The sequence below is a fragment of the Gymnodraco acuticeps genome, unplaced genomic scaffold (assembly GCF_902827175.1).
Source record: "Gymnodraco acuticeps unplaced genomic scaffold, fGymAcu1.1, whole genome shotgun sequence".
NCBI classification, from domain to species: domain Eukaryota; kingdom Metazoa; phylum Chordata; class Actinopteri; order Perciformes; family Bathydraconidae; genus Gymnodraco; species Gymnodraco acuticeps.
In genome coordinates this window covers 3,047,369-3,074,231 of record NW_022992126.1, presented here as the reverse complement: position 1 = coordinate 3,074,231, position 26,863 = coordinate 3,047,369, and the positions used below count along the sequence as shown (strand labels likewise).

At 41.5% G+C, this 26,863-nt stretch overlaps 2 protein-coding genes across 5 annotated transcripts in view; both read left to right on the top strand.

Annotated features, from left to right (window-relative positions):
* The window catches only part of LOC117538014 (microtubule-associated serine/threonine-protein kinase 1-like), a 78,423-nt gene extending 59,931 nt beyond the window's left edge, over positions 1-18,492 (top strand). For 2 of the 4 annotated variants that reach the window (XM_034203500.1, XM_034203498.1), the window contains exons 16-27: positions 1,829-1,994; positions 2,405-2,506; positions 3,037-3,159; positions 3,319-3,428; positions 4,569-4,732; positions 7,716-7,960; positions 11,302-11,559; positions 11,652-11,884; positions 12,931-13,053; positions 13,282-13,418; positions 13,606-13,793; positions 14,006-18,492. In XM_034203500.1, coding sequence (XP_034059391.1) covers positions 1,829-1,994; positions 2,405-2,506; positions 3,037-3,159; positions 3,319-3,428; positions 4,569-4,732; positions 7,716-7,960; positions 11,302-11,559; positions 11,652-11,884; positions 12,931-13,053; positions 13,282-13,418; positions 13,606-13,793; positions 14,006-15,717 — 3,561 coding nt within the window. In that variant the 3' untranslated portion in view covers positions 15,718-18,492. The remainder of the gene's footprint in view (positions 1-1,828; positions 1,995-2,404; positions 2,507-3,036; positions 3,160-3,318; positions 3,429-4,568; positions 4,733-7,715; positions 7,961-11,301; positions 11,560-11,651; positions 11,885-12,930; positions 13,054-13,281; positions 13,419-13,605; positions 13,794-14,005) is intronic. The other 2 variants (XM_034203499.1, XM_034203501.1) reach the window with 1 other exon arrangement.
* A 908-nt stretch (positions 18,493-19,400) lies between these two features.
* Positions 19,401-26,299, top strand: atg4da (autophagy related 4D, cysteine peptidase a). Its single transcript, XM_034203241.1, has 11 exons — positions 19,401-19,779; positions 20,948-21,215; positions 21,470-21,553; positions 21,917-22,090; positions 22,463-22,814; positions 22,933-22,997; positions 23,158-23,309; positions 23,447-23,525; positions 23,955-24,031; positions 24,242-24,361; positions 24,955-26,299. Exons 2-11 carry the CDS (start codon positions 20,999-21,001, stop codon positions 25,132-25,134), a joined length of 1,500 nt encoding a protein of 499 aa, XP_034059132.1. The 5' UTR covers positions 19,401-19,779; positions 20,948-20,998; the 3' UTR covers positions 25,135-26,299.
* Positions 26,300-26,863: the final 564 nt, after the last annotated feature.

The window sequence follows — 26,863 nt, the reverse complement described above, 5'->3', positions numbered from 1 at the left end:
TGAACAAGCGACTGCCACTCACAGCATCTTTTATTCTTCTCCAGCCATGTGTATCAACCTGCCTAGTCATCTGGCAAAATCCATCATCTCCAAAAAAAGACATTGCATTACAATCAATGCATCCTGTGTAGTCTGAATTAGTGAACCATTATTGATCCCCATCTCCATCACAATCCCATTTTTAGCAATTATAGTTATTGTTTATGCTCTGAATGAAGCTGATCATAATCAGTCAGCTCTTCTGGGTGGAAGCAGCATCTGTTTGTCTGCCAGTAATCAACTCACATCTGTGGATGAAAAGGACCTGGGCTTTCTGTTTTTCATTATATTCTGATCAGGAAAGTGTTTCTAATTCTCTCAATGAGGATGTCTTTGTTGTGTAAAAACTGTGGTTAATTGGAAAAATACTTTTCATATGATTTGTATAAACCCACATTTCCTCTTACAATCTAGTTGTTTTATTTTTAGTTTAATTAGATTGTTAACCTAAACATTTTTAAAAGTAAAATATACATTTTGTGTTCAGCAGTTGAACTTTTGAAGTAAATTATTTATTAGTTTCCTTTTTTTTGATGAGGGAGAATTTGAATAAATAGATGTTTTTATTTAGTCAAATTGTTTAACCTGTTAAATAACTTTTTGGTACAAAATCTATATCAGAGACAACCTTGACACAATCTTGCGATGGGATCACACCAACCACCAAATAGCTCCTTTCTATTTATTATGACAATCAACATATTTTTATATTTCTGCAGGGGACCTTAAAGCCCGTGTCACACTGTCCCGAAATTGACACCCGATGGACACACGATAAAATAAATGTTCAAATTCGGCTCTGATCGTAACAACATCGGGCCATTCGTGAGGGCATCTTAAGCCATCGTATGACCGCCGGTGGAGTTTCTCAGGCTCCGGCAGCAACTTCGTGAGCGGCAACTTCGTAAGGCACTCGTGAGGGCATCTTGTCAAATCGTGTCATCTTCGTGTTATCATCGGTGCCATCGGGCGTTCGCCCTCACTCTGATCGGGGCGAATGCCCGATGGCACCGATGATAACAAGATGGCCTTACGAAGGGCAAAATTGACACACAAATTCAACACGAAAATTAACCTTCGCTAGGTCAAAGATGTTGCCACCGCTCACGAAGTTGCTGCCGGAGCCTGAGAAACTCCACCGGCGGTCATACGATGGCTTAAGATGCCCTCACGAATGGCCCGATGTTGCTACGATCAGAGCCGAATTTGAACATTTCCTTTATCGTGTGTCCATCTGGTTGTTTTATTGCACAACAAAATCATGTAAACATATTATGTAAATAACCCAATTTGTGTTCTGTGAAACTGAAAAGGATATAATATATTATTTTGAAGGCGAGTTGACAGGAAGTTATTGTTGCTATGGAAACAACATTACGGAGAAAACTTAATATCTTCTACATATAAAGACGGATAAAGTAAAGAATAAAGTCTGAAGATATCAGTACAGTATCATAGTACTGTAACATAATTGTTTTTGTTACTTTCGTTGCATTTGTATGTCTTAAATGTAATGTAAATGTTGCCTTCGTGTGTGGTTCGGGGCCATCTTCGTGCGAAATTCACAATTCCATATTCGTGTGTCCATCGGGTGTCAATTTCGGGACAGTGTGACGTGGGCTTTGGAGAACATTCGCATAAAATGGGAAATGATGAATGCATTTTATAATGGATTACATCACATAATAGTTTTCAAGCTTCTCCAACAATTGTTTTACTCTTTCTTTCTTCATTATTTTCTTCTCTTCCTCTGTCTTCCCATTGTTTGCACCTCCTCTCCCTCACTCAGGTGTGTGGTACTCCAGAGTACATCGCTCCCGAGGTGATTCTCCGTCAGGGCTACGGGAAGCCGGTGGATTGGTGGGCTATGGGCATCATCCTCTATGAGTTCCTGGTGGGCTGCGTGCCTTTCTTTGGAGACACTCCTGAGGAGCTGTTTGGACAGGTCATCACAGGTAAGAGGACAGTGGTAAACTTACACTATTTTATTTGTGAGGACACTCTCAAACGGCTCACTTTTAGCAATCAAAAAGCAAGACACAAAGGTAGTCCGGTATGCTTTGAGTGAACTGGGTTTCTTGGCTGTCTTTTGTTATAGAAAGTGGGTCCAATGTGTGTGTCACTATTCTTATTTAATAGCATGCATCTCTAGCAAGTGATGTAGTCAGAGCAGTGTCAAGCCTTTCCACTTTGAATATTCCTACAGATAATAGAATCGATTTCTTTCTTATAGCTTTCTCCCTTGGTGTGATGCAGTTATGTAGAACACTTTTCCAATAGCTCAGATAAGCCGATGAATTACAAGTTGAAAATGCCTTTCTTGCTTCGTACTCTGACCGTTTTTTGTTGTTTTTGTCTCTGTTAGATGATATAGTTTGGCCTAATGGGGATGAAGCCCTGCCTGCAGACGCCCAGGACCTCATCTCTGCCCTGTTGCAGACCAACCCTCTCCTGAGGTTGGGTACAGGTACTAACTGTTGCATTAACTTGATATAAGAGCTCTGATCTGCACCCACTTTTGATTGGTTTGAGGAATGCATGTTTCCATGAATTAACACAATTTCCAAAGAAAAATTCAGGTTTTAAAACATTATGTTACCCAGTACTCAACAAAAACAACTCGTTTTTTCCCCATTAAGTCTTGCTCTGATACACTGTCGTTTTGCTGTCCACCAACTCCTTGTTATGTTCACCAGCTATATTTAACTTTGGCTGTTTGGTGTTCAGTGATAGGAAGGTAGTGTACAACATGTTTGAGGGCCTTTTTAATGATATCAACAGCCCCAAATGAGACTGATAAGAACAGTGAGAGTGAAGAAAAACAGTAATAGGGCAAATCAATATCCTGAAAGTGACAAAACTGTTCTGTACAGCTGAGGGGAGTGCAGGTTTTAGTTATATTTTTGTATCGTTATGAGTTCCCTTTAACATACGTTTTAAGCAGCTTTGAATATTCCGTCCATCCAGTGTTTTGAGTTGTGTTGTGTGTGCCACCAGGCGGAGCGTTTGAGGTGAAGCAGCACGGGTTCTTCACCGAGCTGGACTGGAACAGCCTGCTGAGACAGAAAGCAGAGTTCATCCCTCACCTGGAGTCAGAGGAGGACACCAGCTACTTTGATAGTAGGTTCCTCTGGATGTATGTGTCAGTGCAGCAGTTACATCAATATTAGCTCTATGGGGTGTCCAACAATTTTCTGACGCTGTTCCAGTTAGAAAAGCACTTTTCATGTTAAACTGACAGCTTATATAATTCATCTCTCTACCTCTCTCCCCTGCCAGCACGCTCAGATCGGTATCATCACATCAATACGTACGACGAGGATGACACCAATGACGATGAGCCCGTGGAGATCAGACAGTTCTCTTCCTGTTCTCCTCGCTTCAGCAAGGTTTGTCTTCTCTTTCATCTCTCTCTTACTCAGTTTTTATTCCTTTTTGGCTGTTTCATCTTGTGCTATTTTGTCACTGGACACTGGAGATTAGTTGACAGGTTGAGTAAGTATCTCTAGGCCTTGTCTCTACCCTGTGTATCGTGTGTTAAAAGACATCTTTTATCTTTTTCCCTACCCACTGTTTCCATGGCCGTATCTCTATTAATTATGGTCTCTCTCTCTCTCTCTCTCTGTCTCTCTGTGTGCCAGTTTTTTCTTCTTGTCACACTTCCCCTTTCGGATGGGATTTTCTCACCTCATGCCGTCTATTTATCCTTTTTTGACTCCCTCCCATTACCAACTTCCCTCCCTCTCTCACTTGCTCTCCTTCCATCTGCCTCCCCTCGGTATCTCACATACACTCTGTTGTTTCACCCGTGAGGTCGTGGAGGAGCTCTTCAGAAAACTGAGAGCGCCTCATTGAGGGGCTTCATTTCAATAACATTTGAAGTTACGGTCAAGGGCTGGTGAGTGGCCTCGTTTAAAGCAAAGCATGTGAACAAAGACCTCGGCTGAATACACTTACATAGGTCTACAGTTAACTACACAAGTATTTTATTCATTATCATTTAATAATGTAGAGCTGCAAGGATAATGGTAGAAAATTATCCATTTTATAAGCAAAAAGCACTCACAGATTTCCCCTTTCAGTTCACAAAAGCCTTTATACAACTGCTGTTTTAGGTTTGTCATGCTTTTAGAAATTGTTAGATAGTGTCTGTGGGGGCTGTCTCTTTTGCATCATTTCTATAGCAATCACTTTGGTACTTTTTAACTTTTATGATTTTGTCTTTCTATGAATGTCCTCTCTGTCTTATTTCTGATGTAATTCACGGTCTCTTTTGAGAAAATACCTTTCTTCCAAAATAATATCTTGTTAAAGGGCACGAGATACTTCTTAGATTATCATATCAGCATTGCATTACAACAATAACCCTACATATTTAAATGTCAGCCTGATACATAGAACATAATAACAAATACAGTAAATATGTATAAATGCAGCAAAACAATAATATAGCTGTAACCCAGACTCAGTAGCTACCTTTTCCCAGAGCTGTTAACAGATCAGATGATGATTGGTCCGTGTCCCTGCAGGTGTACAGCAGCATGGAGCATCTGTCTCAGCTGGAGCAGAAAGCTACGACCTCTGTGTCCCGGCGGGAGCACAAGGGCCCGCGGGATGACAAGGTCACCAAGAGAGAGAGCCTGGGCAGCTTGAGCATGAGAGACAAGAGCTGGAGGACTGGGTCCCCCGAGATGTGAGTGGAGATCATTATCAAATGAGGGCTGGTAGAAGCATGCATGCAAATGAGGTGGGGTGTTCAGTATAGTAAAGGGAGGGACAGTTCACCACAAAATCAATCAATGTTCTGACCTGTTGTGCTATGTATCATTCTAGATTGTTTTGGTAGGAGTTGCCGAGAATTGAAGCTATAGACAGTAGAGATGTCTGCTCTTCAATACAAAAAGCATCAGATTGTACTCGCCTTGTGGTGCTCAAAGCGCCCAAAAAATGTATTTGAAAAACTGGAATTTTTCCGGAAATCCTGACCTGGTTTCTCAAGATAATCCACAGATTTGGTTGTGAGCAGTTCTGTGTACGAGCAATTTTCCCTCTACTGTATCACCGTGCAGAAGACAGTTAGAATGTACTCATGGACATGAAACTTGTGCTCACTTGTTTGCATGTGTAGTTCAGTAAAGAGATTCAAATACTACATGAAACTGCTCAAAACAAGGTCTGTAGATTATTTTGATTACTTTGGTCATTATTTCTTAGAAAGATAATCCTCCGGCTCTTCAACTCACAACAGAGCAATCTCAGATTGATAAAAAGCACGGCAGAGGAAACATTTAGTTTTATTATTTTGGGGGGGACTGATCCTTTAAGATAAGACCGATTTTGTTCAGAAGATAGTTTCCTGAAGTTTTTTTTCTCTCTCTGCAGCATTGCTGTCACATATCCAAGTGTGCCGGCATAACTTTGCTTTCTATCTCTCTGACACCAATTTTGACACTTCTTGTATAAAAAGATCTTTGTGCGAGAGCTCACACTCAACAGATCCCACATCTGCAAGTTGGGAAACTAGTTTGGTGAAACTGGATGGATATGACTCACAGAAACACAATATGCCTCTGAATTGGTTGATAAATATGTAGCAGATTTTCTCACTCACATCTAGTGCCTATTTTTACAATCAAAAACACAAAAGGAGAATAACTATTGAATACAGGAGGTTTAATGCTACTGAATGTGTACCTTTCATTGTGAAGTTAATTTACAAATATAAGTATTTATGTAGTAAAAATCTGTCTGACTCAGATAAAGATTATTTATATTGGATTGAAAAGTGACTTCTGTATTTGGTGAACATTATTCTGCTGTGTTGCTTTGCGTGTTGTGTCTCGGAGCAGCTAACAAAAACTACAATCTGCTGAGTCCAGACGCATTGTTGACGGACACATTTCTGATTGAGAGCATAGAGGCAGAAAGGGATTCCTATTACTTCTCATAACTCCATTTCACCTCAATCTTCAGGAAGCATACGGCTGGACTTCAATCTCTTTGCATTCATATGTAAAATAAAATCATTCATGCATACATTCTGCATTCATAATAATAGTAAGAAAACGTGATATGGTGAAGGTGGCTCATCATTTTCTACCTTATTGGATTTTCACTTTCCCATATCAAGTACGAAATATTAGTATCTCTAGTCTATGATTGCCTTTTGGCTACAGCTCATTACATTCATTCCTTGCTTTAATTAAATGTGTTAACTAACAAAAGTATTTTTACATTAAGTGTTACTCACTCATGGCTGCAACTAACAATTATTTTCAAAATCGAGAGTAATCAATACATATTTGGGCTATAAAAAGTGTGTCCTACCAGTTTTCTCAAAGTTCAGAGTAATTTATATCTAGAACATTGAAATGCTTTGTTTTGTCAGATATCCCAAGATATTAAGTTGTACATGATATTAAACAGAGAAAAGAAGGAAACATCCATATTTAAGAGGCTGAAAACAGCCTTTTCTGCAATTCTTGCATGATAAAATACTTAAACGATTAGTAGACTATTTGACAATTATTTTTCTGTGGACCGAATCTTTGATTGGTCTACTAATTGTTGCAGCTCTAGTTGCCATGCCATTATGCACAGACATTCAATATCCCAAGAGAGTATTTCTGCTGACTTTGGCAACCAACCAAGATATTCATTTTTTCAAATCCAGGCAAAAACAAATATTATATTCTTTCTGCCTTTCTGTGTGTTTATGTAGGTCAATATGTGTTCAATACTGCGCAAAGCCCTTTGGTCAAGTGGGGGTTGTCTTCAAACTGAATTATAGAACTGACTATATAACTGGCTTAGTGGACCATCATTATCAAATGTGTGTTTTAAGTGAAATCCCTTGAAAACTATTGGACGTCTAATGATGACATTTGGTCATCCATGTTTATTTACTAGCACACTGTTTCTTTGAAAATATATTCTGCCATTTCTGCTTTATCAGATATACGGTGCATGCAATCTACCACGGGAGTTACCACGGTGTCCCAGTGGTCTTTTTCTTTCTTGGTAAAACCTGCACGTTGATGTGTGTTTAGGTGTGTTACTGCTAAGCGTAAATCAGTGTAAACCTGTGAGACACACACGAAACAGAAATCTCAAAACCAAGACAAATTAAACATGTCTAGATAACACACATTCATGTCCCCCTAAGGATGAATGCAAATCATTTTGGCCATCCCTTCATTTATATCAAGCGCCTTTATTAGGTCAAGATGTAAATCTGATTTATGACCAAATACATGTAAAACTAACATGACCATCAGCTATAGCTGCACACTGTGAAGTGTACTCGGTCTACCCAGAAGCCCCCCCCTCTCAATCAACTTCCTCTTGACTGCCTTTTTATTTATTTTTTATTTTACTATACTTACTTGTTTGCCTGTCCTTATTTGTCTATCCTCCCGCATACTGTAAAGCATCTTTGAGTTGTGAAAAGCGCTATATAAATAAAATGCATTATTATTATTAGTGCTAATAAGCAAATGTTAGCATGCTACATGGTTCTCATCAGCATGTTAGCATGCTTACTTTAGCATTACCCTGAAAAGAACCACTTTGTATAAGCACAGTCTTACTGAGCTACTGTCATGGCTGTAGCCTCTTATCGCAAGCAGAACACTGTGCATCATCTCATACGCATGTGTTTCTGTCTTCTCTTGCAGGAAGCGCCTGTCTTGTTCAGAGTCCCTCTACACGGACGGGGATTCCAGCCCCCCTCTTGGTGCTCGCCGGCGCTTCTCAGCACTGATGGATACACATCGTTTTGCCTCGCCTCTAGACACTGAGCCTGACTTCCTGTCCCGCCAGGCACCCATCAGGGTCCGTGGAACCTCCCTGGATGGGACCAGCGTCCCCTCCCCGAGCCTCCTGGAGCAGAGGAACAGTCTGAAGGAGATCAACGGAGCAGGTGTGTGTGCAGGGAGAAGTATCGGAGGTAGTGAAAGGTAATGGGAGAGGAAAGAATATGAGAGAAAATAGTCAAGATAATAAATGGTAAAGAATAAAGCAGTCAGAGAAATCAACAGGGGGGCCTAAGAGTGGAGGAAGTGAAAAACCCTCCTGTAATATCTTATTAGATGACTACTTCTGACTCAGTTGGACAAATCACAGCATTACTGTTTTCAGCTCTAAGTGCTACTTTAACCTTAACCCTTCTCTTGTGTTTCGGATCAAAAGTGACCGAGTGACTTTGTTTTTGATCATAAATATTGTGTTTAACATCCACTTGCCTCAAGACCTTATGTTATCCTCCACTTGCATTGATTTTTTAGTGATTTATTCAACAGTGAAACACCCATGACCACCATAGGAAATGAATGGGTATGAGTGTATTATGTTCAATGGAAAACATCTCCACACACACACACACACACACACACACACACACACACACACACACACACCCCCCAGTCTCTCTCTCTCACACACACACACACACACACACACACACACACACACACACACACACACACACACACACACACACACACACACACACACACACACACACACACACACACACACTTCTTGTGCTTGCGTCCCCCCACACCTTCCAGACAAAACAATGTACTCTAAGTTACGGGAACCTCTCACTTTCTCGCGCTCATACTTGCCAACCCTCCCGATTTTCGCGGGAGACTCCCGATTTCATTGCCCTCTCCCGGTTTCCTCCCGGGGTCATATTTCTCCCGCATTTCTCCCGATTTCTAACAAAATCAGATTTACTCAGGACTGTTTCCACTCAGACTTTAATACAGCTACACCATTGTTTGGTTTCCGTGGTAGCGCGTCTCTTTAGTAGCGCGCGCAACTGAAAGTCTGAGAGGGTGAGCCGATAGTCACAGAAAACAGAACAAGAATCGACAACTATACCCTCTGCTCACTCCTTTCCTGAAAAATACAGGTCCAGCCTGCTCCATCAAGGATGGTGCTACAGGCTGCAAGACAGTGCACTTACAACTACAATAAGCATGTGTAGATGTTAATCTAATACAGCTCCGGCGATCCACTAACACCCCCTCCCCCCACACCTGCTCACGATTTCTGAGGTCTCAAGATCTCAAGGTTGGCAACAGGGTCGGCTCTAGAACAAATCGAATGGGGGGGCAATCATTTACAAAGGGGGGGCACACACTGCCGTCAACAACCAACACACAAACACCAACGCAACTTCAAAAAACATGCTGTAAAGTATATTGTTTTTCACACCCATTGCAGGGGTGTAGTGCTATTGTATAGCGCACCTATGACCTGTGCATACATGCACGGTTGTGGCACGACCACCAAAACAGAAACATATGGACATAGGCCACCATACAAAAAGTGTGCAAATGTATTTAGTATCCTATCCATGTGAACATGTTTTAGGTGGGGGTGGACCTAACGTCCTCTAGGAGGGTCTGGGGCATGCTCCCCCGGGAAGATTATTTTAAAAATATTGAAGTTAAAAGCATCAATCTGGTGCACTAAGAGAGCAAAATGAAGAGATCTATGGATAGTCTACATCTCTCAGCATCCATATGAAACAGAACTGTACACAGATTTACTTTTTCTTTATGGATATTTTACTAATCACTCCCCTTTTAAACTGTATTCTTGTGTTACTGTCCTATAGTATTTCATACCCGTTTTTTTTATTTATTCTCTTATTCTTTAATAACTATAATGATCATATAAAGGTGTTTCTCGCAAATACTTGTTTACATAAATGGTGACCAAACCGTTTGAGACCCACTGAGATAACCTACACTAAAGTTAACTATCTAAACACTGAGAGAGTCCTTACCTCACTGAGCTGAGGTTATACGATCCTCTCAGTCTGACAGGAGAGGACTCTCCTCCACCTTGGTGTAGAAACAGCTCTTTATATCCGTTAGCATAGCTAGCTAACCAGATCATGCTAACATCAACATTCCACGTTACCACTTGCGCACTCACAAAATGCGCTCGTGCCACACACACACACAGAGCCGAGCTTGAATGAAACACAGAGACCCAGAAGTAGGCTACTTGTACTGTACTGTATATCATATTATTTCGATGGCTTTACTGTATAATCAGTGTAACAGATGAACAGATCGCCACCGGGCTTTCATCTGAACACACAGCCACGTAATGATAACAAAACAAAGGTCGGGGGTCATTGGTCAAGCAACACACCAATCAGAGAGCAGCAGTGAGCACAGCTCAGGCTGTGTTTTAAATGTTGTATTCTTTATTTCTGACGTATTTCACACAAAAAACCTTTAGTGGAAACGCTTTCACTTATATGTTTTGTTTTTTTTAAACGGCAAAGTGGCAAGGCTTGCCCACCCTGCGTTGGGGGGGCACAGTGACTCATTTGGGGGGGCATGGCCCGCGAATGACCCCCCATGACGCCGACCCTGGTTGGCAAGTATGAGTCGCTGTATGATACAATGTATCATACCTTCTCACAGGTGAGCTCTGTGCCCCTAGAGAAAGAAAAACCTCTCACTTTCTCACAGTAAATGCGCCTCCATTACTGTCTCTCATGCAGTTATATTTGTGCCTTGCTCACATTTGACTCATTGACACAATGAGTAGGCGACCGATTAGAGTTTTGAACCAGATGAAGAGGACGATGTCTCAGAAATGGAAGACAACAGCGATCCAGACTATGAGCCTGACCAACAGTCAACAGACCAGGAAGAGGCCCCTGAGGGAGAGGAGCCCTGAATATTTATTTCTCTCTAAATGTTCATTGAGGAGAACAGTATCAGTGTCTTATTTTATATCCATCACAGTGAATGCAGTGAATGCTGAACTTGATGTGCCCACCGGTGGGTCCGGACCATATACTGTAGTTGAAAGTACACGATGAAACACTGACTTGCTTGTATCAAATCAATACATCCCATACATCATTGGAACGGGAAGAATCTCAGCTACAACACCAACTAAAGCATTTCCATCTCCAGTAAACACAGCCTACATGGCAAGCATTTTTATAATATACAGTAATGTACAGTAAGCACTATCTTTGAACTTACTGCCCAATTATAACATGAAATTCACCCCTGGTGTCATTCTGTCTGTCACCCCTTGATTCTACTTGCTTTGACTGTTCAAATGAGATGTTAACCATCAAAATTGGATAAGGGGTTCCAGAGATTTGACTGTGCAAAACACACCGGTCAATTTTGACAGAAAATAGTATGGGAAAGGGGGTATGACCTAACGCAAGAGAATGGTAAGCTATAATTTCCACCTGACTCTTCATCCTTGCAGACAAATCCCCTCGACATGGAGAGACCCCAGGAGTCAGCACAGCTATAGCCATATTATCCTCAGGTCCTGCAGCAGCCGATCGTGATGTGATGACTCCTCTGTGTGACCCTCTGGGGGCCCGGGCCACCAACGACCTGGTCCTCCGCAGGGCGCGCCATCAGCAGTTGTCTGGTGAGGGAGATAAATGCAACTCCAGGGCTGGAAACAAGGTCATAAAGTCAGCCTCTGCCACAGCCCTGTCCGTCATCATACCATCAGGTGAGCAATACATAGGGAAAGGTTAGAATAGAATCATAATGGAATGGATTCGTTTTTTTAGATATTTACACCGGGTGTTATTTTCTCTCCAGTGGAGCAGCATGGCGGCTTCTCTCCGCTGGCCAGCCCCATGTCTCCCCACTCCTTCTCCTCCAACCCCTCGTCCCGGGACTCTTCACCCAGCAGGGACTTCTGCCCGGCCGTCAGCGTGCTGCGCTCCCCCATCACCATCCAGCGCTCTGGGAAGAAGTACGGCTTCACTCTCAGGGCCATCAGGGTCTACATTGGAGACAGTGACATCTACAGCGTGCATCATATTGTTTGGGTAAGAATCTAGTAGTAGTTGTACTAGAGCTAAATGTATGGTTCTGAATTTAAAAGGGATGGTTTTTGAGTCTAGGGTTTAGGTGGCATCACTGAATTAGAAAAACCTCAATTTTAGCAGTCATTGCAATAATTTCCGTTTTACTTACATTTGACTAGTTTAATGTTATGAGACCATAAAAGAGAACTGTTCTGTACTTAGCTTTGTGATGAATTAGTCATTACCAAAAATTCCAAGGCTCATTGTATTGTTAAACATTTTAAACCTTTATTTAACTGGCTTGGAACTTTAGCGGGCCTTTAGATGCTCTAGAGAAGACAGGAAAGGCATAGGAGCTGTGCCAATTTAATTAAGGCTTTTTACAACACAGTGTGTGTAGATGCTTTGATTTAGCATTCTGTTGCAGTTCATTTTAAATTTTTAAATAAAGTAGATGTTGTATTATAAAAGAATCAAATTAATCCTTTCCTCTAATCTGACACAAACATACATAGATCTCAACTGAAAGGTTTCAGGATCATTTTAGGACGAATTTTTCCAGTCTTTAAAGATACTGGGTGTTTCTCAATGTCGAGGAAGGATCCTCCAGGGCCACTATTTCAAGGATGCTACATCATCGAGTCCCGCTGAAGGACTGTTCCAATGTCCAGGATCCTTGGAATTCTACCGAGGCTGGCGTCCTTCGTTGCCGGAAATTTTGAGGCTGCACATGTGTATCCTCTGCGGTTAAAATCCCCACAATGCTTTGCGCACGGACCAATTTCCCAAATCTTTGGCGGAAATCACGCTCCATTTAAGGCGGAGCCTCGCATATGACGCACACCTGCACACCCGATAACCTGTTCCACCATTCTTCGTTTTCCGAGGCTAGGAAGGATTCTTGCCTCGCTTCTGAAGGACCTGACTCGGAAGACATGTCCTACCAAAAAAGCGTCCTCGACATTGAGAAACACCCACTGTCTAAGATCCAAGTCCTGCACTCTGACTGTTTGCATGTAAATCATTTTGACCTGTTGTGGACTTGAATGTTTTGTGTGACTCTGCAGCATGTGGAGGAGGGCGGCCCCGCACAGGAAGCTGACCTGTGTGCCGGTGACCTCATCACACATGTCAACGGGGAGTCGGTCCACGGTCTGGTCCACACTGAAGTGGTGGAGCTCATCCTGAAGGTAGGCAACGTATTCAGATGATATGTATTTTTCTCTGTATTTATTCTTTGTTTTGAATTTCAAATAAAAGTGTATTTTTGTAACTGAGTTTAGTGGCACTTTATTTATTCCAACTCCACATTAAACATGCCAATTCATTCTGTAAACAAAAATAACATTTTCTTGGAAGGTTTGTGATACTACAATGGATCAATGTAGAATATTATTCATTGTTATTTATCTGTGTAGAGTGGAAACAAGGTGACGGTGACGACCACTCCTTTTGAGAACACCTCCATTAAAGTGGGGCCCGCTCGCAAGGCCAGCTACAAGTGTAAGATGGCTCGACGCAGCAAGAGGACCATGGGCAAGGACGGCCAGGAGAGGTACCTGATTTTATTTGTAACTCGATAAAAACACAATATGCAAAGTAAAACTATTTCTAATATGCTCTGGGAAATGGTAAAATGGCAAAGCCCATTGGATAGAATTACAAGGTGAAACGTATAACATAAATTATATTATGTCAATCCCACTTAAAATCCTTCTTTCTTTTCTTTGTCTGTCCTGCAGTAAGAAGCGTAGCTCCTTGTTCCGTAAGATCACAAAGCAGTCCAATCTGCTGCACACCAGCCGCAGCCTGTCCTGTTTGAATCGCCCCCTGTCCTCCAGTGAGAGTCTGCCTGGCTCTCCAACTCACAGCTTGTCTGCCCGATCCCCGACGCAGGGCTACCGCTCCACACCTGAGTCCTCATACCTGGGTAGGACACTGGAAATAAACAATGCACATACAAGAGTTCAAAAAGATAAATGAACTCCGATCGATTAGAAAGATTACATTAAATACTGCAAAGAAAACAAGAAGACATCATTAAAAAAATTGGGAGTTCCAAAACACATCGTAGGGAAAGTAAAGTGAGCTTATTTAAAGCCTTGAAATCGTGTTGATATTTTCTGCTTTGTGTTCTCATAGGTGCCTCCTCCCTGAGCAGCTCTCCAGCCTCCAGCACCCCAAACTCCCCCGCTCCCTCTCAGCACATGAGGCCCAGCTCCCTGCACGGCCTCTCCCCCAAACTCCACCGGCAGTATCGCTCTGCCCGTTGTAAGTCTGCAGGTAACATCCCCCTGTCCCCTCTCGCCCACACCCCCTCTCCTACCCAGTCTTCTCCTCCACCGTTGCCTGGCCACACGGTGGGGAGCTCCAACACCACTCAGTCCTTTCCCGTGAAGCTCCACTCCTCGCCACCGGTGGTCCGTCCAAGGCCCAAGAGTGCTGAACCCCCCCGATCGCCTCTTCTCAAACGGGTGCAGTCAGCAGAGAAGCTGGGCTCGCCTCTGACCCAGTCCAGCTCTGGGGGGCTCGGGGGTCCGCTGAGGAAGCACAGCCTAGAGGTGCAGCACTCTGAGTATCGTAAGGATGCTTTCCTCTGTGAGCTCGGCCTCCAGAGCCTGCTGGAGACAGAGGGGGAACATTTGCCTCAAAATCCTCCACCCCTGCCCTCATCCTCTACAAGTCCAGAGACGGGTGTCCTGAAGCCTGTAAGGAGACTAGGGAGACAGGAGTCACCGTTAAGCAGGGAAACACTGCTGGCTGGGAGGGATAGGGAAGAGAGGGAGAGAGGAAGGGAAAGGGAAAGGGAGAAAGACAGGGCGACTGATTCAGTCCTGGAGAGATTGGGTCGGCTTGGAGGAACATCATCCCAGTCACCGTTAACAAGAAAACCTCAAACAAGTGATCTGTCGTTTAGCCCGCATGCTGGCCAGAGCTCCAGACTAAATGCAGAAACCACAAAAACTACAACTTCCAGCACCCCTACCAAAACAACAGGAAGTCTAGGTGGTCATAAGGAACCTGAAAGAATTCCCCATAGTCCGTCAGACTTGAATTCAAAACAGCAAGACTACCAGGCAGCCAAACATTTTTCACCTTACAGTAGAGAGCCCCAGGAGCAGCTATGGGGCAGAACTGAACCAAAGCAGGAAGGAGATAACAGAAACAGGCCTGGTCCGCTTAGTCCCGCCTTCACTAAGAGCTCTGCTTCTACTCCAGATAAATCAATCTCCATCAACGCAGTGAAAGCAGGTTTTCTCAGCATGAACAAAACCTTTAAACCACCAGGTATGGGGGACAGTCTGAGAAAGGCAGGAGCAGAGAGCATTGACTCAAGGACTCCAGACTTTGGCTCCAAAAGCCCCAAACTCCCAGTTCGCGTTCTCGCTCCAGTCGTCCCCCCACATGGGCCGCCGCTCTCGCTGGGCAAGGTAAGGCAGGGGCTTGGGCCGGTCAACTGCTACCGGGGAACCCTAGACTGGGAGGACAAATGTCGTCTGGAGGTGGTGGAGGAGCATTCGCCTTCCCCCTCTCCCTCCCCGACTTCTGTCGCCCCCTCTCTCTGCGGACCTTCCCTCTGTAAGTCCAGGCCTGTCTCCCCCGGTGAAAAGACGAGCTTCGTCAGCCAGCTGACCACTGTGGCCAAAAATGTCCTCGGGCCAATCAAGCTTGGCTCCCAGGAATCGTCCAAGAGCAAAGACCTGCAGACTAAAGCAGCCGAGGAGAGGCATGGAGGCTCAGCAGTAAAGTCTGACACTCCTGCAGGAGGTCGAGGGGCTTCGGTGGTCACCCAGAGTCCAGCTGGTTCAACACTAGAGAGGGCTGCAAAAGGTAGCAGCCAATCAAAAATGTGACCAAATGGGACTTTAAAAGAGTAAAAGGAAAGAAAATATGCCTTTTTTTTTGGAATAACAATGTAATAGAAGTCAAGCACTTAAAAACAATGTACATTCCAGTGACAGAGTATATAAAATGTTATTTATTTATTCCAATCATTGACTGATTCTAACTTAAAACCAGGAGAAAAATTATCTACTGTTAAGGTGCATTATCTGTTGATTTTCTATTTTAAAGTATTTAATAAGAAGACTCTTAATGTAATGTGGAACACTTTATCAGATGTATATGTGTGTGGGTCTATGTGAATGCATGTCCTATGGTATGTACTGTACATCTATTAAAGGTACAAGAAGGTCAACAAGTGCTTTACCGATCAAAACATGCTGAAAACTGTGAATACCAAATCCAGTCACTCTATTTGTGTCTTTCAAGCTGCCCTTTTTCAATGTACTGCTTTTCAAACAGGACAATGATGAACTGAGTCACAGTCCAATTGTAATTTTGCATCAAGCTACAGAAATGACACACTGCCTCAGTTTGGCTACAGCGGGGTAAACATGATAAAGCTCATTTCTTCTTCATCCAGCAGTTTACTGAGTTACTGTGCACGGTCAGACAAATCCAGAGCAGGCCCACTGTCACTGGATGTCACGTCAAGCACTGTCCAGCTCTGTCTGTCGCATGGGATTGTGTGTATATGTGTGTTTGTGTGTGTATGAAGCCACCTTGGGTCTATTTCTGGTGGTTCTTGAAGGCTGTGTCCGTCTGCATAGGAAAGCGAGTTTGACAGTGCTCAGGCTCAGCGCTTATCTCCCCTTTGCAGGAGGGCTACCACAGCTCTTTTCTCCCCATGCCTCTGACTGCAGCCGACACACAAACACATGTACACACACACACACATTGCCACAGGAGGCAGCAATGTCAGCAGCTAATTGTCATGCATTCAAACCCATGCTCCATGAATTGGGACGTGAGTGTGTGTGCGAGTGAGTGACTTAAGATGTGTGTGAGAACGTGTGTCTTTTTAAGCGGCAATAACACTCAGCAAGGGCCATCATAACTGAAAGAAAACTGGCAGCAGATCCATCCAGTAAACAGTTACAGGCTTCACTGCTACTTTGTTTACAAACCACGCAGTGATAACTTATGTGGATATATTAAAAGGATTGCAAGCACATATTGGGTGGATTCATATGTTGTTTTGAGCCAAAACAGGAAAATCAGGCAGTCATGGATGTAGCATACTGTATTGTGTTTGTTAAAGGGCTCTTTAGCTAAGGTAGGGGTAGTGGATATGGGCATGGTACTGTATATCAAACAAGTTTATCTGCATTATAATCAGAATGACTGTATCGTGTTAGGTAGTCAAGATTGATTCATGTAACGCTCACATTGTAACATACTGACAAAGATTTGCTGAAAAGTATAAAATGTTCTCCTGACAAACAACTTGTGCTCTTCTCCCACTGTTGTATTCATATCCTTAGTAGTTAATTCTCAGTAACCATCCATTGTACATAATCTTATGCAAATCAATTACAGATGTGGTTACGACTGCTGTCACTAAACTGCTAATAGCTGATTTTTTGAAGGAAGTAAATCTGTCAAATTATTTAATCCATCTTTGATTTGATACCTCACTCTGTGACAGTTATTTATTAAAACAACTTTGATTATTTGAAGGTCTACAAATGTAAACTGATTCAACCAACAACAGCAACTTCACACAGAGGAAGAAGTTAATTGACTGGAATTTGTTTTTAAGTCCAAAAGGAAAAAAGTCTAACATTTGTTCCCAATCTGTTTTGCTATGCTGGGAGCAGTTGCTCATAATTTCGTTTTTTATTTGTTGGAAAAACTGAAACAAAGAGCTGGATGTGGCTAATAGCTATTCTATTCTGTGGGAAGTCGATTTGGCTGGTCTTTTTACATTCGTAGTTTTTATTTAAAAGAAGGCTGTTAGCAATTTATTCTTGAATCTAACAATGTTTGAGGTACCAATCTTTTGACATGAGAAAGTTCCGGCCATGCACTAACCATTTCTTTTTGTGTGGCATTGTACACTACTGCCCTCCAGTGGACAACATATCGACTATTAAACATGTTTCCATAAAATGTTCTTTTTAGTAATCAAGCCAAGACCACCAAAATACTGCAGAATGGACTTTATTAGCCATAGGGTTACTGATTATGCATTTGTTTTAATGACAAAATATTTGCAGTTATTATCAAATGGACACTTGAAACATGGATGAATTCCCTTTCTGTTGTTGTGTTCTTCGCGTGACTGTTAATTGTATCTTCTGGAATAGGGATTAACATTTTTAATATAATATACTGTCTTATATATTCTACTGATAGGACGCAGTTCTTTTTTTATCTTGATGTAATAAATGAGTCATCAGGTCAGCTCTGATCACCTGATTGGAAAAACGAACTGTAATGTAATCTTATACAGCTATTATGCCCTCTTTCAGGCCTTTTCCCAATCAATGATGTCTATGCTAGTGTTACATGTTTGAGATTTTTTTTTGTGATTGACAGCGATAGTAGTATAAATGCACTTTATTTGAAAAGGAAATCTTCATTTGCTGGTATTGTTTGTAAGTTATTTTGAAGAAAAATAAAATATACTGTATACATATATGGATTCTACAGTATAAAAAGCATTCCACATTTCTCTGTTCACTGAAGTGTATTTATTTGTACCATGAGGCATTTTGTTTATGATAGATGTGATTCAAATGCAGACACCTGAAGTGCAGTATGTGGAATAAAATTCTGAGATTTGTTCCAAAACCCTTCTGTGATTTGAATCTGTTGTGTAAATGCTGAACACACCTTACATTATCTTATCGCAGTTAACACTTTTTAGGCTTCACACAGACAATAATAAATACAAAATAATTTCACAGCACAAATAACTTACAAGAACTAATAAAGTTGATTTGGTGTTTTCCATTTAGGTTTATCTGTTGGTATTGTCCGTTCTCCATTTTATTCATTTTTAAAGGTACAACAAAAATACAACTGTTATTATCACATGTTATGTCATAGTATATTTACCTTAAATAAGATAAGATTTTATTTATTGATACCCATAGGGAAATTCAGGATATGCTATGCACTACACACATACATACACAATACACATGCAAAACTAATTGTTGTTTTGGACAATACTATCATTTGATTTGTAGCCCAATAGGCAGTGGTGAAACGTAACTAAGTCAATTCACTCAAGTGCTATACTTCAGTACATTTTGAGGTACATGTATGTTATGCTATATTTACTCTATCACATTATGAAGGCAAGTAATTTCATTTTTACTCTACTATATTTATTTAATCATTATAGTTACTTGTTATTTTGAAATATAAAAACAAATGATGCGATATACTGTAGGCTACTGTACATTTAATATAGGCCTACCCACCCAGTATTAAAATCAGAAATGTAAAATATATAAAATTGACTCTCAATGGAGAAACTACAACATTAAAATAATTGGACATGTTTGCTACTGATAAAAACAGAATAATATATTGTTTTAAACATTTTTACTTTCAATATAGCCTACGAAGAACATTTGACTGATAATACTTTTGTACGTTTTATTCGATTATTATCCGTAGACTGTATTTTACAGTCAGCGTTCTCAACCAATGGCGTTGAAGCAGGAAAGGACATCAGGAAGTAAACGTTCTCTGCTCTTGCTGTCAAAAGGGGGTCGCTAAAGCGGTTGTTCGTCAGGGGAGCAAACGCCACTATGTACTTGATTATTTTCAACATAGCTTGTACAACTTAGCTTCTTGGTTGGATTTAAGAATGCCCAACAAACTGACACCAACTGCGTTTTGCTGAAAAGTCAATATCATCGCTCTGTCCGGTCTGAATGCTAGGTAGCTAGCGCCGGGGACTAGCGTCAACAATGCTAACCTTTAGCTTAGCTTTAGCAAGCTAGTACATTTAATTTATTTTTGAAGACTGCTGTCGTGGATGAAGACTAAGGATATTGCTGGAATGAGTCAATATACTCCAAAGTTTTGACCTTCTTAACTGGTTTCTACAGCAGGTATGTAGTTGTTAGCTAGTGAATCTTTAATGTAGTTGAATTAGCTGTGTTTAAAGGAGGTGTAACAGTACGGCTGTCAGTTTATAATTGGTCATGGATGTCGAGTTAAAACATGTTTTGTTGACTTTATTGCATTGATGTTGAGGACCAAACAAATGCATGGGAATATATGTGAGGATGTTAATCACAAATAAGTATGTTGCCTTATAGTTAAGGGTCACCACGCTCACATGACAAGTGTAGTGAGTATTTGCATTAAGTGTTTGATCTGCTGTGAGGAATGATGACAGCCACTACAGTCATATGACTTTCACAGCCGCTGAAAAAGCCCTTCCATGCCTGTTGTCAAATGCTGATCACATGGCTTTTCTTCACAGAAATGTTCTCTTTCTTTAGTGCAATCCACACCGTGCTTCTGTTCCCTGTTGAAACTACTACTCATCAGTTTCTGGGCAGGGTGGACAAGTCACGGGTGTTTTCCTTTGTGTGTTGTGCATTGGGAAGTTTACTCCGACTACGTTGCAGTTATTTATATCTTTCAGGAATTGATGATTTGGTTTACAGACTGGTTATTGTGCTGTTTCCCTTTTACAGATTAATAAAACCATCTGGTTTGAGTTGGAAATGTCATTTATAGCCCTGAAAATGTAGTTTGACATCATATAGTGGTAACATATATTTATAATATTCCTTAACTTGTAGATTAATAATCGACTTCAGAGAGCTTTGCAATTCAAATAAACTTTAACAGGGAAGAAAAAAGGAGAAACGTCAAGATTAACGGAGGAATGTCCCTCTTCCAGACATGCAGTATTTATTCTAAGCAGTAGACAGAAATCAAAAAATATTAGATGAAATATATTGGGTTTAAAAATGTACAAATGCATGTTATTGAGTAAATGTTGTTGATTTAAAGAGTGTTTATGGATAGTGGGGTGAAGATCGGAAGGTTGTGAGTTCAAATCCCGCCAGGAACACCACCACTAGTGTGCCCCTGAGTAAGGCACTTAGCCCTTAGTTACTCCAGGGAGAATGTCCCTGTAATTGGTCATTGTAAGTCGCTTTGGATAAAAGCGTCAGCTAAATGAAATGTAATGTAATGTTTGCATTGAAGAATGTGAACACCTGTCAGCAGTCAATAATCACCTCCTTCCCTTTCCCCTTTCAGTTCTATGTTGCAATGAGAAGCGTTGGACTTGAGCTCTGAGTGCTCAGCGGCATGAACTCGGTTTCCCCCAGCGCAGTACAGTACGTGGGGGTGGTGATGCAGGAGGAGCTGGTGGAGAGCCGGAGGCCGCAGCCCCTCGAGCGGCAGGGCAGCTTCGGTCTCAGGCCGGCCCCGACCACAGAGCCCGGCAGAGAGGCCAACGGAGAGCCGGACGAGCTGGACAAACTGAAATCCAAACTGATGACAGCGTGGAACAACGTCAAATATGGTTTGTACTTAGTCTTTGAGGAAGAGTGTGTGGGTGCTGCTCTAATGTTCATTGGCTTCTGATTGAGATTTCTGTATATATGTATTTGTGTATATACAGTATTTATACATACACAGTTTATTAAGTCTGGTCAAATCTGTTTTTTTACGGTTAATATGTTGGAAACAACGAGAGAAATATCTAAAATACCCTAATTCAGCGCTTTCTATTTGTTATTACACCAACTTTACTTTTAAATGCTCCTCTTTCTGTAGGCTGGACTGTCAAATCTAAAACTTCATTCAACAAAACCTCGCCAGTCATCGTCCTGGGAAACTCCTATCTGCTCAACAGTGAAGGTAAACACTAAATGCACAACGTATATTAAAATCTCAAGATTAAAAATGCCTAGCAGTCAATGCTGTTCTCTAAAGAGAGACTCCAGGTGTTGTTGTCATGTGGGTTTTGGTTAACCACAGCAGTGTAAACCCTTTTCCTTTGAACGGTTGCTGGGTTTAAATCAGAAAACACCAAGCAGATGACTTAAAAAACTTTTATTAAACAGATCTTCAAGTTGTTTTGGCATTACAAAGATCAGATCCAACATTTAAGCAACAGGCCTTCTTTAAAATACAGACAAATCATTAAAGGTTTGATTTAACTCATTGTAAAGGTTTTTTCTTTTTCCCTGGTCTCGTCCTCATCCCTTCCCCTCCTCTCAGATGAGGTGGAGCGGTTTCGTCTGGCCTTTGTCTCCAGGATCTGGCTGACCTACAGGAGGGAGTTCCCTCAGCTGGACGGCTCCACCCTGACCACAGACTGTGGCTGGGGCTGCATGCTGCGCAGCGGCCAGATGCTGCTGGTGCAGGGGCTGCTGGTCCATCTGATGCCCAGAGGTTGGTTGCCCTCAGTTACACACTATAGGTTAATTTGTATTACAGTGTAAGCCAATTGGGACCTTTTTAAAAGGGGTTGCTTATCTTTTCGGGAAGCCAATACAGTTATCTCTCAGTATTGTGACACATATAACATTATCTCTGCAGAAAGTTGTATTTCTTTCAGTTTATTTGATTGCAGAACATATTTGTCTGTCTCAAGGCCCCCTGCACTGTACTTTTCTCCTCTACTCCATCTCATTCTGTCTTTTCCTAAAACATTTTCATTGTGTCCATTGTAGTATGGCATTCAAAATATGTTTACAAAATATGTTTAAGCCCTCTTAGCCCGGATCCTTGGTTCCTAACTAAAAGCCTCTTTGTGTTCTGTAGACTGGGCTTGGCCAGACGCTCAGCAGCTCACTGAAGTGGACTTTGAGGTGTTCAGACCACGCTCCCCAGCCCGGGCAGGAGGGGTCCCCATCCCCTCCTTTGGCTCTCCACGCGGATCCAACACGCCTGAAAAGTCCCTGATGAGTGATCAGGTACCCAAGTGCAGCCAGAAGAAGAGACCTGAGTATAGAAGGGACAGTCAGGGAGAGACCCTCCACCACAAGCTGGTCTCCTGGTTCGGGGATCAGCCGCATGCACCTTTCGGGCTTCACCAGCTGGTGGACATCGGTAAAAGTTCAGGGAAGAAGGCTGGAGACTGGTACGGACCCTCTATCGTGGCTCACATACTACGGTAAGGGCGTTGGAACAGGCATGTGTTTTTACAACCTAGGTTTTACTATTTTCCAAAATGATTTAGATAGCTGTCATGCATAAACATTGATTGGCGTTATGAATTGATTTAATTTCAGGAAAGCAGTAGCCAAAACCTCTGTGCTCCACAACCTGGCTGTATACGTGGCTCAGGATTGTACTGGTGAGAAAAACAGACCGGATATCTGTTGAATTTCATAATAAGTCCTCTCAGTTCAGAGTTATCAGTTTGTTTATAACCTTGCCCCAACATGTATTCTTTTGGCAACACCTCAAAGAAGTCTTCTTCATATTATTTATCATTATGTTCCCATGCATTGCAGTGTACAAAGAGGATGTGGTGCATTTGTGTGACCTGTCGCTGAGCCAGACCCCGCCTGACCCGTCCAGCCAGGCCTGGAAGTCTGTCCTCATTCTGGTGCCTGTACGGCTCGGGGGGGAAGTCCTCAACCCGTCCTACATCGAATGTGTCAAGGTCTGAATATTCTGCTTTCACACCTTTGATTCCTCAGTGCTTACTGCAATAATATTTCCCACTGAATCCTGTTGCAAAACTTGTGTTCTTCTTCATATATTCTGACTCATATTGAAAACACCTGTCTTCATTTACAGAACATCCTGAAGCTGGAGTGTTGTATTGGAATCATCGGAGGCAAACCGAAGCATTCACTATACTTCGTTGGCTTCCAAGGTAAGAATTTTTTTTGTAAAGAAGGCTGGAAAACAAATTCCTTATTCAGAGGAAGGACCTGGTGTTCCTAGGATACAGCATGCAAAATGTAGTACCACAGAGGAGCCAATATTTCTAGCAAAATCTAACTCTAAAAGCATCTGTACTTTGTGATATTACATTGATAAGTAAAGAGAGTCCTGGGACATTTTGGCAAAGAATGTATTCATGTCTGAAGCACATTAACATGAGAGCAATATAGTAATAACGGTTTTATAAAGCACCTTTCAAAAACGGTCACAAAGGGCGTTACAATAACAACTGTCGAGTAGGTGAATTGAATGCATAAAAACAACAGACTGATCAACAGACTGGCTCTTGACAGGTGGAGAGTTTATACATAAATGCAGCTGTTTAATCCTCTTTCTGTGTGTCCTCCCTGTGTGTTAGACGAGCAGCTGCTGTATCTGGACCCTCACTACTGCCAGCCTTTGGTGGATGTGTCACAAGTCAACTTCTCACTGGAGGTTGGTCGCATTGTCTTCATCTATTTATAAAAATGCGTCACTATCTCTCTCACTCCAGTCTGTCTGGCGTTTTATCAGATCAAATCAGACATGTGACTTTCACTGTCAATAGTGTTTTGACTGCACAGACCATTAAAGATAACCCATGTCCCGTCATGAACTTTATCGACTGTTATTGAATGACCTCTGTCTCCCTCTGTCACTCTCTAGTCGTTCCACTGTAGCTCTCCTAAGAAGATGCCCTTCAACCGCATGGATCCCAGCTGTACCATCGGCTTTTATGCCAAGAACAAGAAGGACTTTGCGTCTCTATGTTCTGCTGTCAGTGAGGTGAGGTTTTACACCCTGCTGACAAAACGTAACTCTACATTTGATTGCATTTATTAACAGAGGAGAACAAAAAATGTAACAAGTACAATCTTTGGAATAAGCGAAATATCTTCCGTCCGATAGGATCAGGTTGAATTATCTTGATGCTAAGGAAATGTTCTTCAGTGCTTCCATTTTTATATCCTTTAGCCAAGGATGAAAGCCATATCAGGTTCACAAAAGAGAGGGAGAGAGAGATCCACAACCATCCACAGAGGGATTTAAATCACATCATAAACATATGAAAACACAATGTTGCTATACAACGTCTGAGTTGTATAGCAACATTGTTTTGACTTGATGGGCTTGAACAATGTAACATTTTCAGAATTTCCTTGTTTTATTTATCTATTTAACTGAATATATATTTCAATTCTGTGCTGTGATTCAAACATAAATGAGCAATTCAAAAAAATGTAATTAAAAGTAATTAGCAGGTTTGTAATTAAATGGTATGGAAATGGTTACAGCTCAAATTAAATGTTGTCAGTCTTATGAGATATTCTGAAGTGTTTTAGTACATTTTTGATAACTTGATTATGTTGTACCCCCAGGCCCTGTCATCATCGAAGGAGAAGTACCCCATCTTTACCTTCGTAGAGGGCAAGAGTCAGGATTTTGGACTTGAGGGCCACGGCAGCAATAACAGTGGACCTGCAGCCCACATCCTGCCCCCCGGCAGACAGGGCATGATGAACAACAGAAGAAACAGTGATGAGTTCGTCTTCCTGTAGGCACTGGGGAGGATGCTCTCTCAGCTCTCACCAGTGGGGGGCAGACAGGACATCTCACTCCCTCTCAAAAGGGAAAGACTGGATTCTGTTTGCGGTACGTCTGCAAGGTGGAGAGGACGCATTATCGCCTGCACTGCTCAAACGAAAAAAACAAACAGTGTGGCTTCTGTCATCACATTTTGTGTGATGGGTATTATAAGCTAACAGACACTAACGGGTGCTGTCTGCAGCATTATTTCACTGGGCAAAGGCATGATTTCAAAACGGATCATGGTTGGAAATTTTCTGGTACTTAAAATATTCTTAAAACACTTGATCATACACCTAAAGTGAAGCATATATGAGAAAACCCAAGCGCTTTAAAGTACTTCTAAAACACTGAAACTGTTTTTGTCCTGGTCTAAACTGGACAGGAAGTTGATGTGGTCTCTACTTCATGATATTTGAAAAGCTCTCTGGTCAGTCGGGGAAGGGGTTCTTGACTTGTATGATATATCATCTGCTGAACATCTCTTTATTTTGCATTCTTTACATTTATTTATCTAGTTTATGAACGTGTGTTTGCGTGTGAGCAAGTGATGTTACTGTGGTTTATTTGTAGGTCTTAAATAAGTTCTCTGATGGATTAGGGAGTCTATCAGGTTGAGTTTCACAGAGGTTTTAAATTCATGAAGAGCATTTTGAATTAATAAATTAATTATCGTGTTGCATTCTGACCCAAACATCACACAGATGACATGGGTCTTAATCTAGGCAGGCTTTGCCCTTGATTATTGATCATTAAGAATATGAAACACTCCAGGAAATCTCTGCTTAATATTCAAGGATAAGGGTGGAAGTGAATATAAATGATGCCTTTAGTTTTAGCGTTATATGTATCTGAACATGGCAAACTGTAGCTTGTCTCATAAAGCTGGATTATAAAGTAATCTGGATACATTTGAAAATTGAAACCCAGAACAGCTGTCTTTAATTATTTTTCAGCTTCTGGTCAGTTATTCAGTCAATGAGATCGGCTGAATAGATAATTAACCTTCAAGGTTTTGGTACGATGTCTTTTGTGTTTAGATTGTCTCTTTTCTGAGGGAAGGTTATACTAAAAGTTGCACTATACTACTGTTATTTGGGTTGTTGTCCAGATTAAACTTCAAACACTGGAATCACATTTGCTTGCATCTTATATTCTATAAGCAATTTTGAAGAGATTTTTTAGATGAAATATGTCTGTTTCCTTGAACTTGATCACTGCAGAGGACACACTGGTTGTTTATGGTAGGCTACCCAAAATGCAATGTTTGTCTTCAAAGTGTTAATTTGTCAGAGAAGCAGACACATTATTGAACTTTTTATTTTACATCATACTGGAAACTATGCTTTGACCATTCAGCTTTTGAAGCTGACCTGTCACCTGTTTTTTCTTGTGTCACTTTTAGGATCTTTACATTAGAGACAGTTAGAACAGCAGGCTTTTGCTAGGATCTTTTCTCATTGTAGTCCAATTGAGATATATTTATTTATATATTGAGATATATATATATAAAAAGCTTTTGTTCTTCATAATAATGAACCATACTAACATAATGAAAATGTGTTGCCATAACAATGTTGTATCATATTTAATTAAGTGCTTGATTGCAATAGATATGCTAAAGTATTCTGTAATACAACCATGTTGCAGTGGGAGAACACATCTGGTGTGTACAGTAAACGTTATACAGGATATGCAGTT

What these genes read in the sequence shown, in the direction of transcription:
- atg4da (XM_034203241.1), top strand. Translation starts at nt 20,999, where the DNA reads ATGAACTCGGTTTCCCCCAGCGCAGTACAGTACGTGGGGGTGGTGATG. An exon ending in CTATCTGCTCAACAGTGAAG is followed by an intron (nt 21,554 to 21,916) that starts GTAAACACTAAA and finishes CCCTCCTCTCAG; the next exon opens with ATGAGGTGGAGCGGTTTCGT. An exon ending in CGTGGCTCAGGATTGTACTG is followed by an intron (nt 22,998 to 23,157) that starts GTGAGAAAAACA and finishes CATGCATTGCAG; the next exon opens with TGTACAAAGAGGATGTGGTG.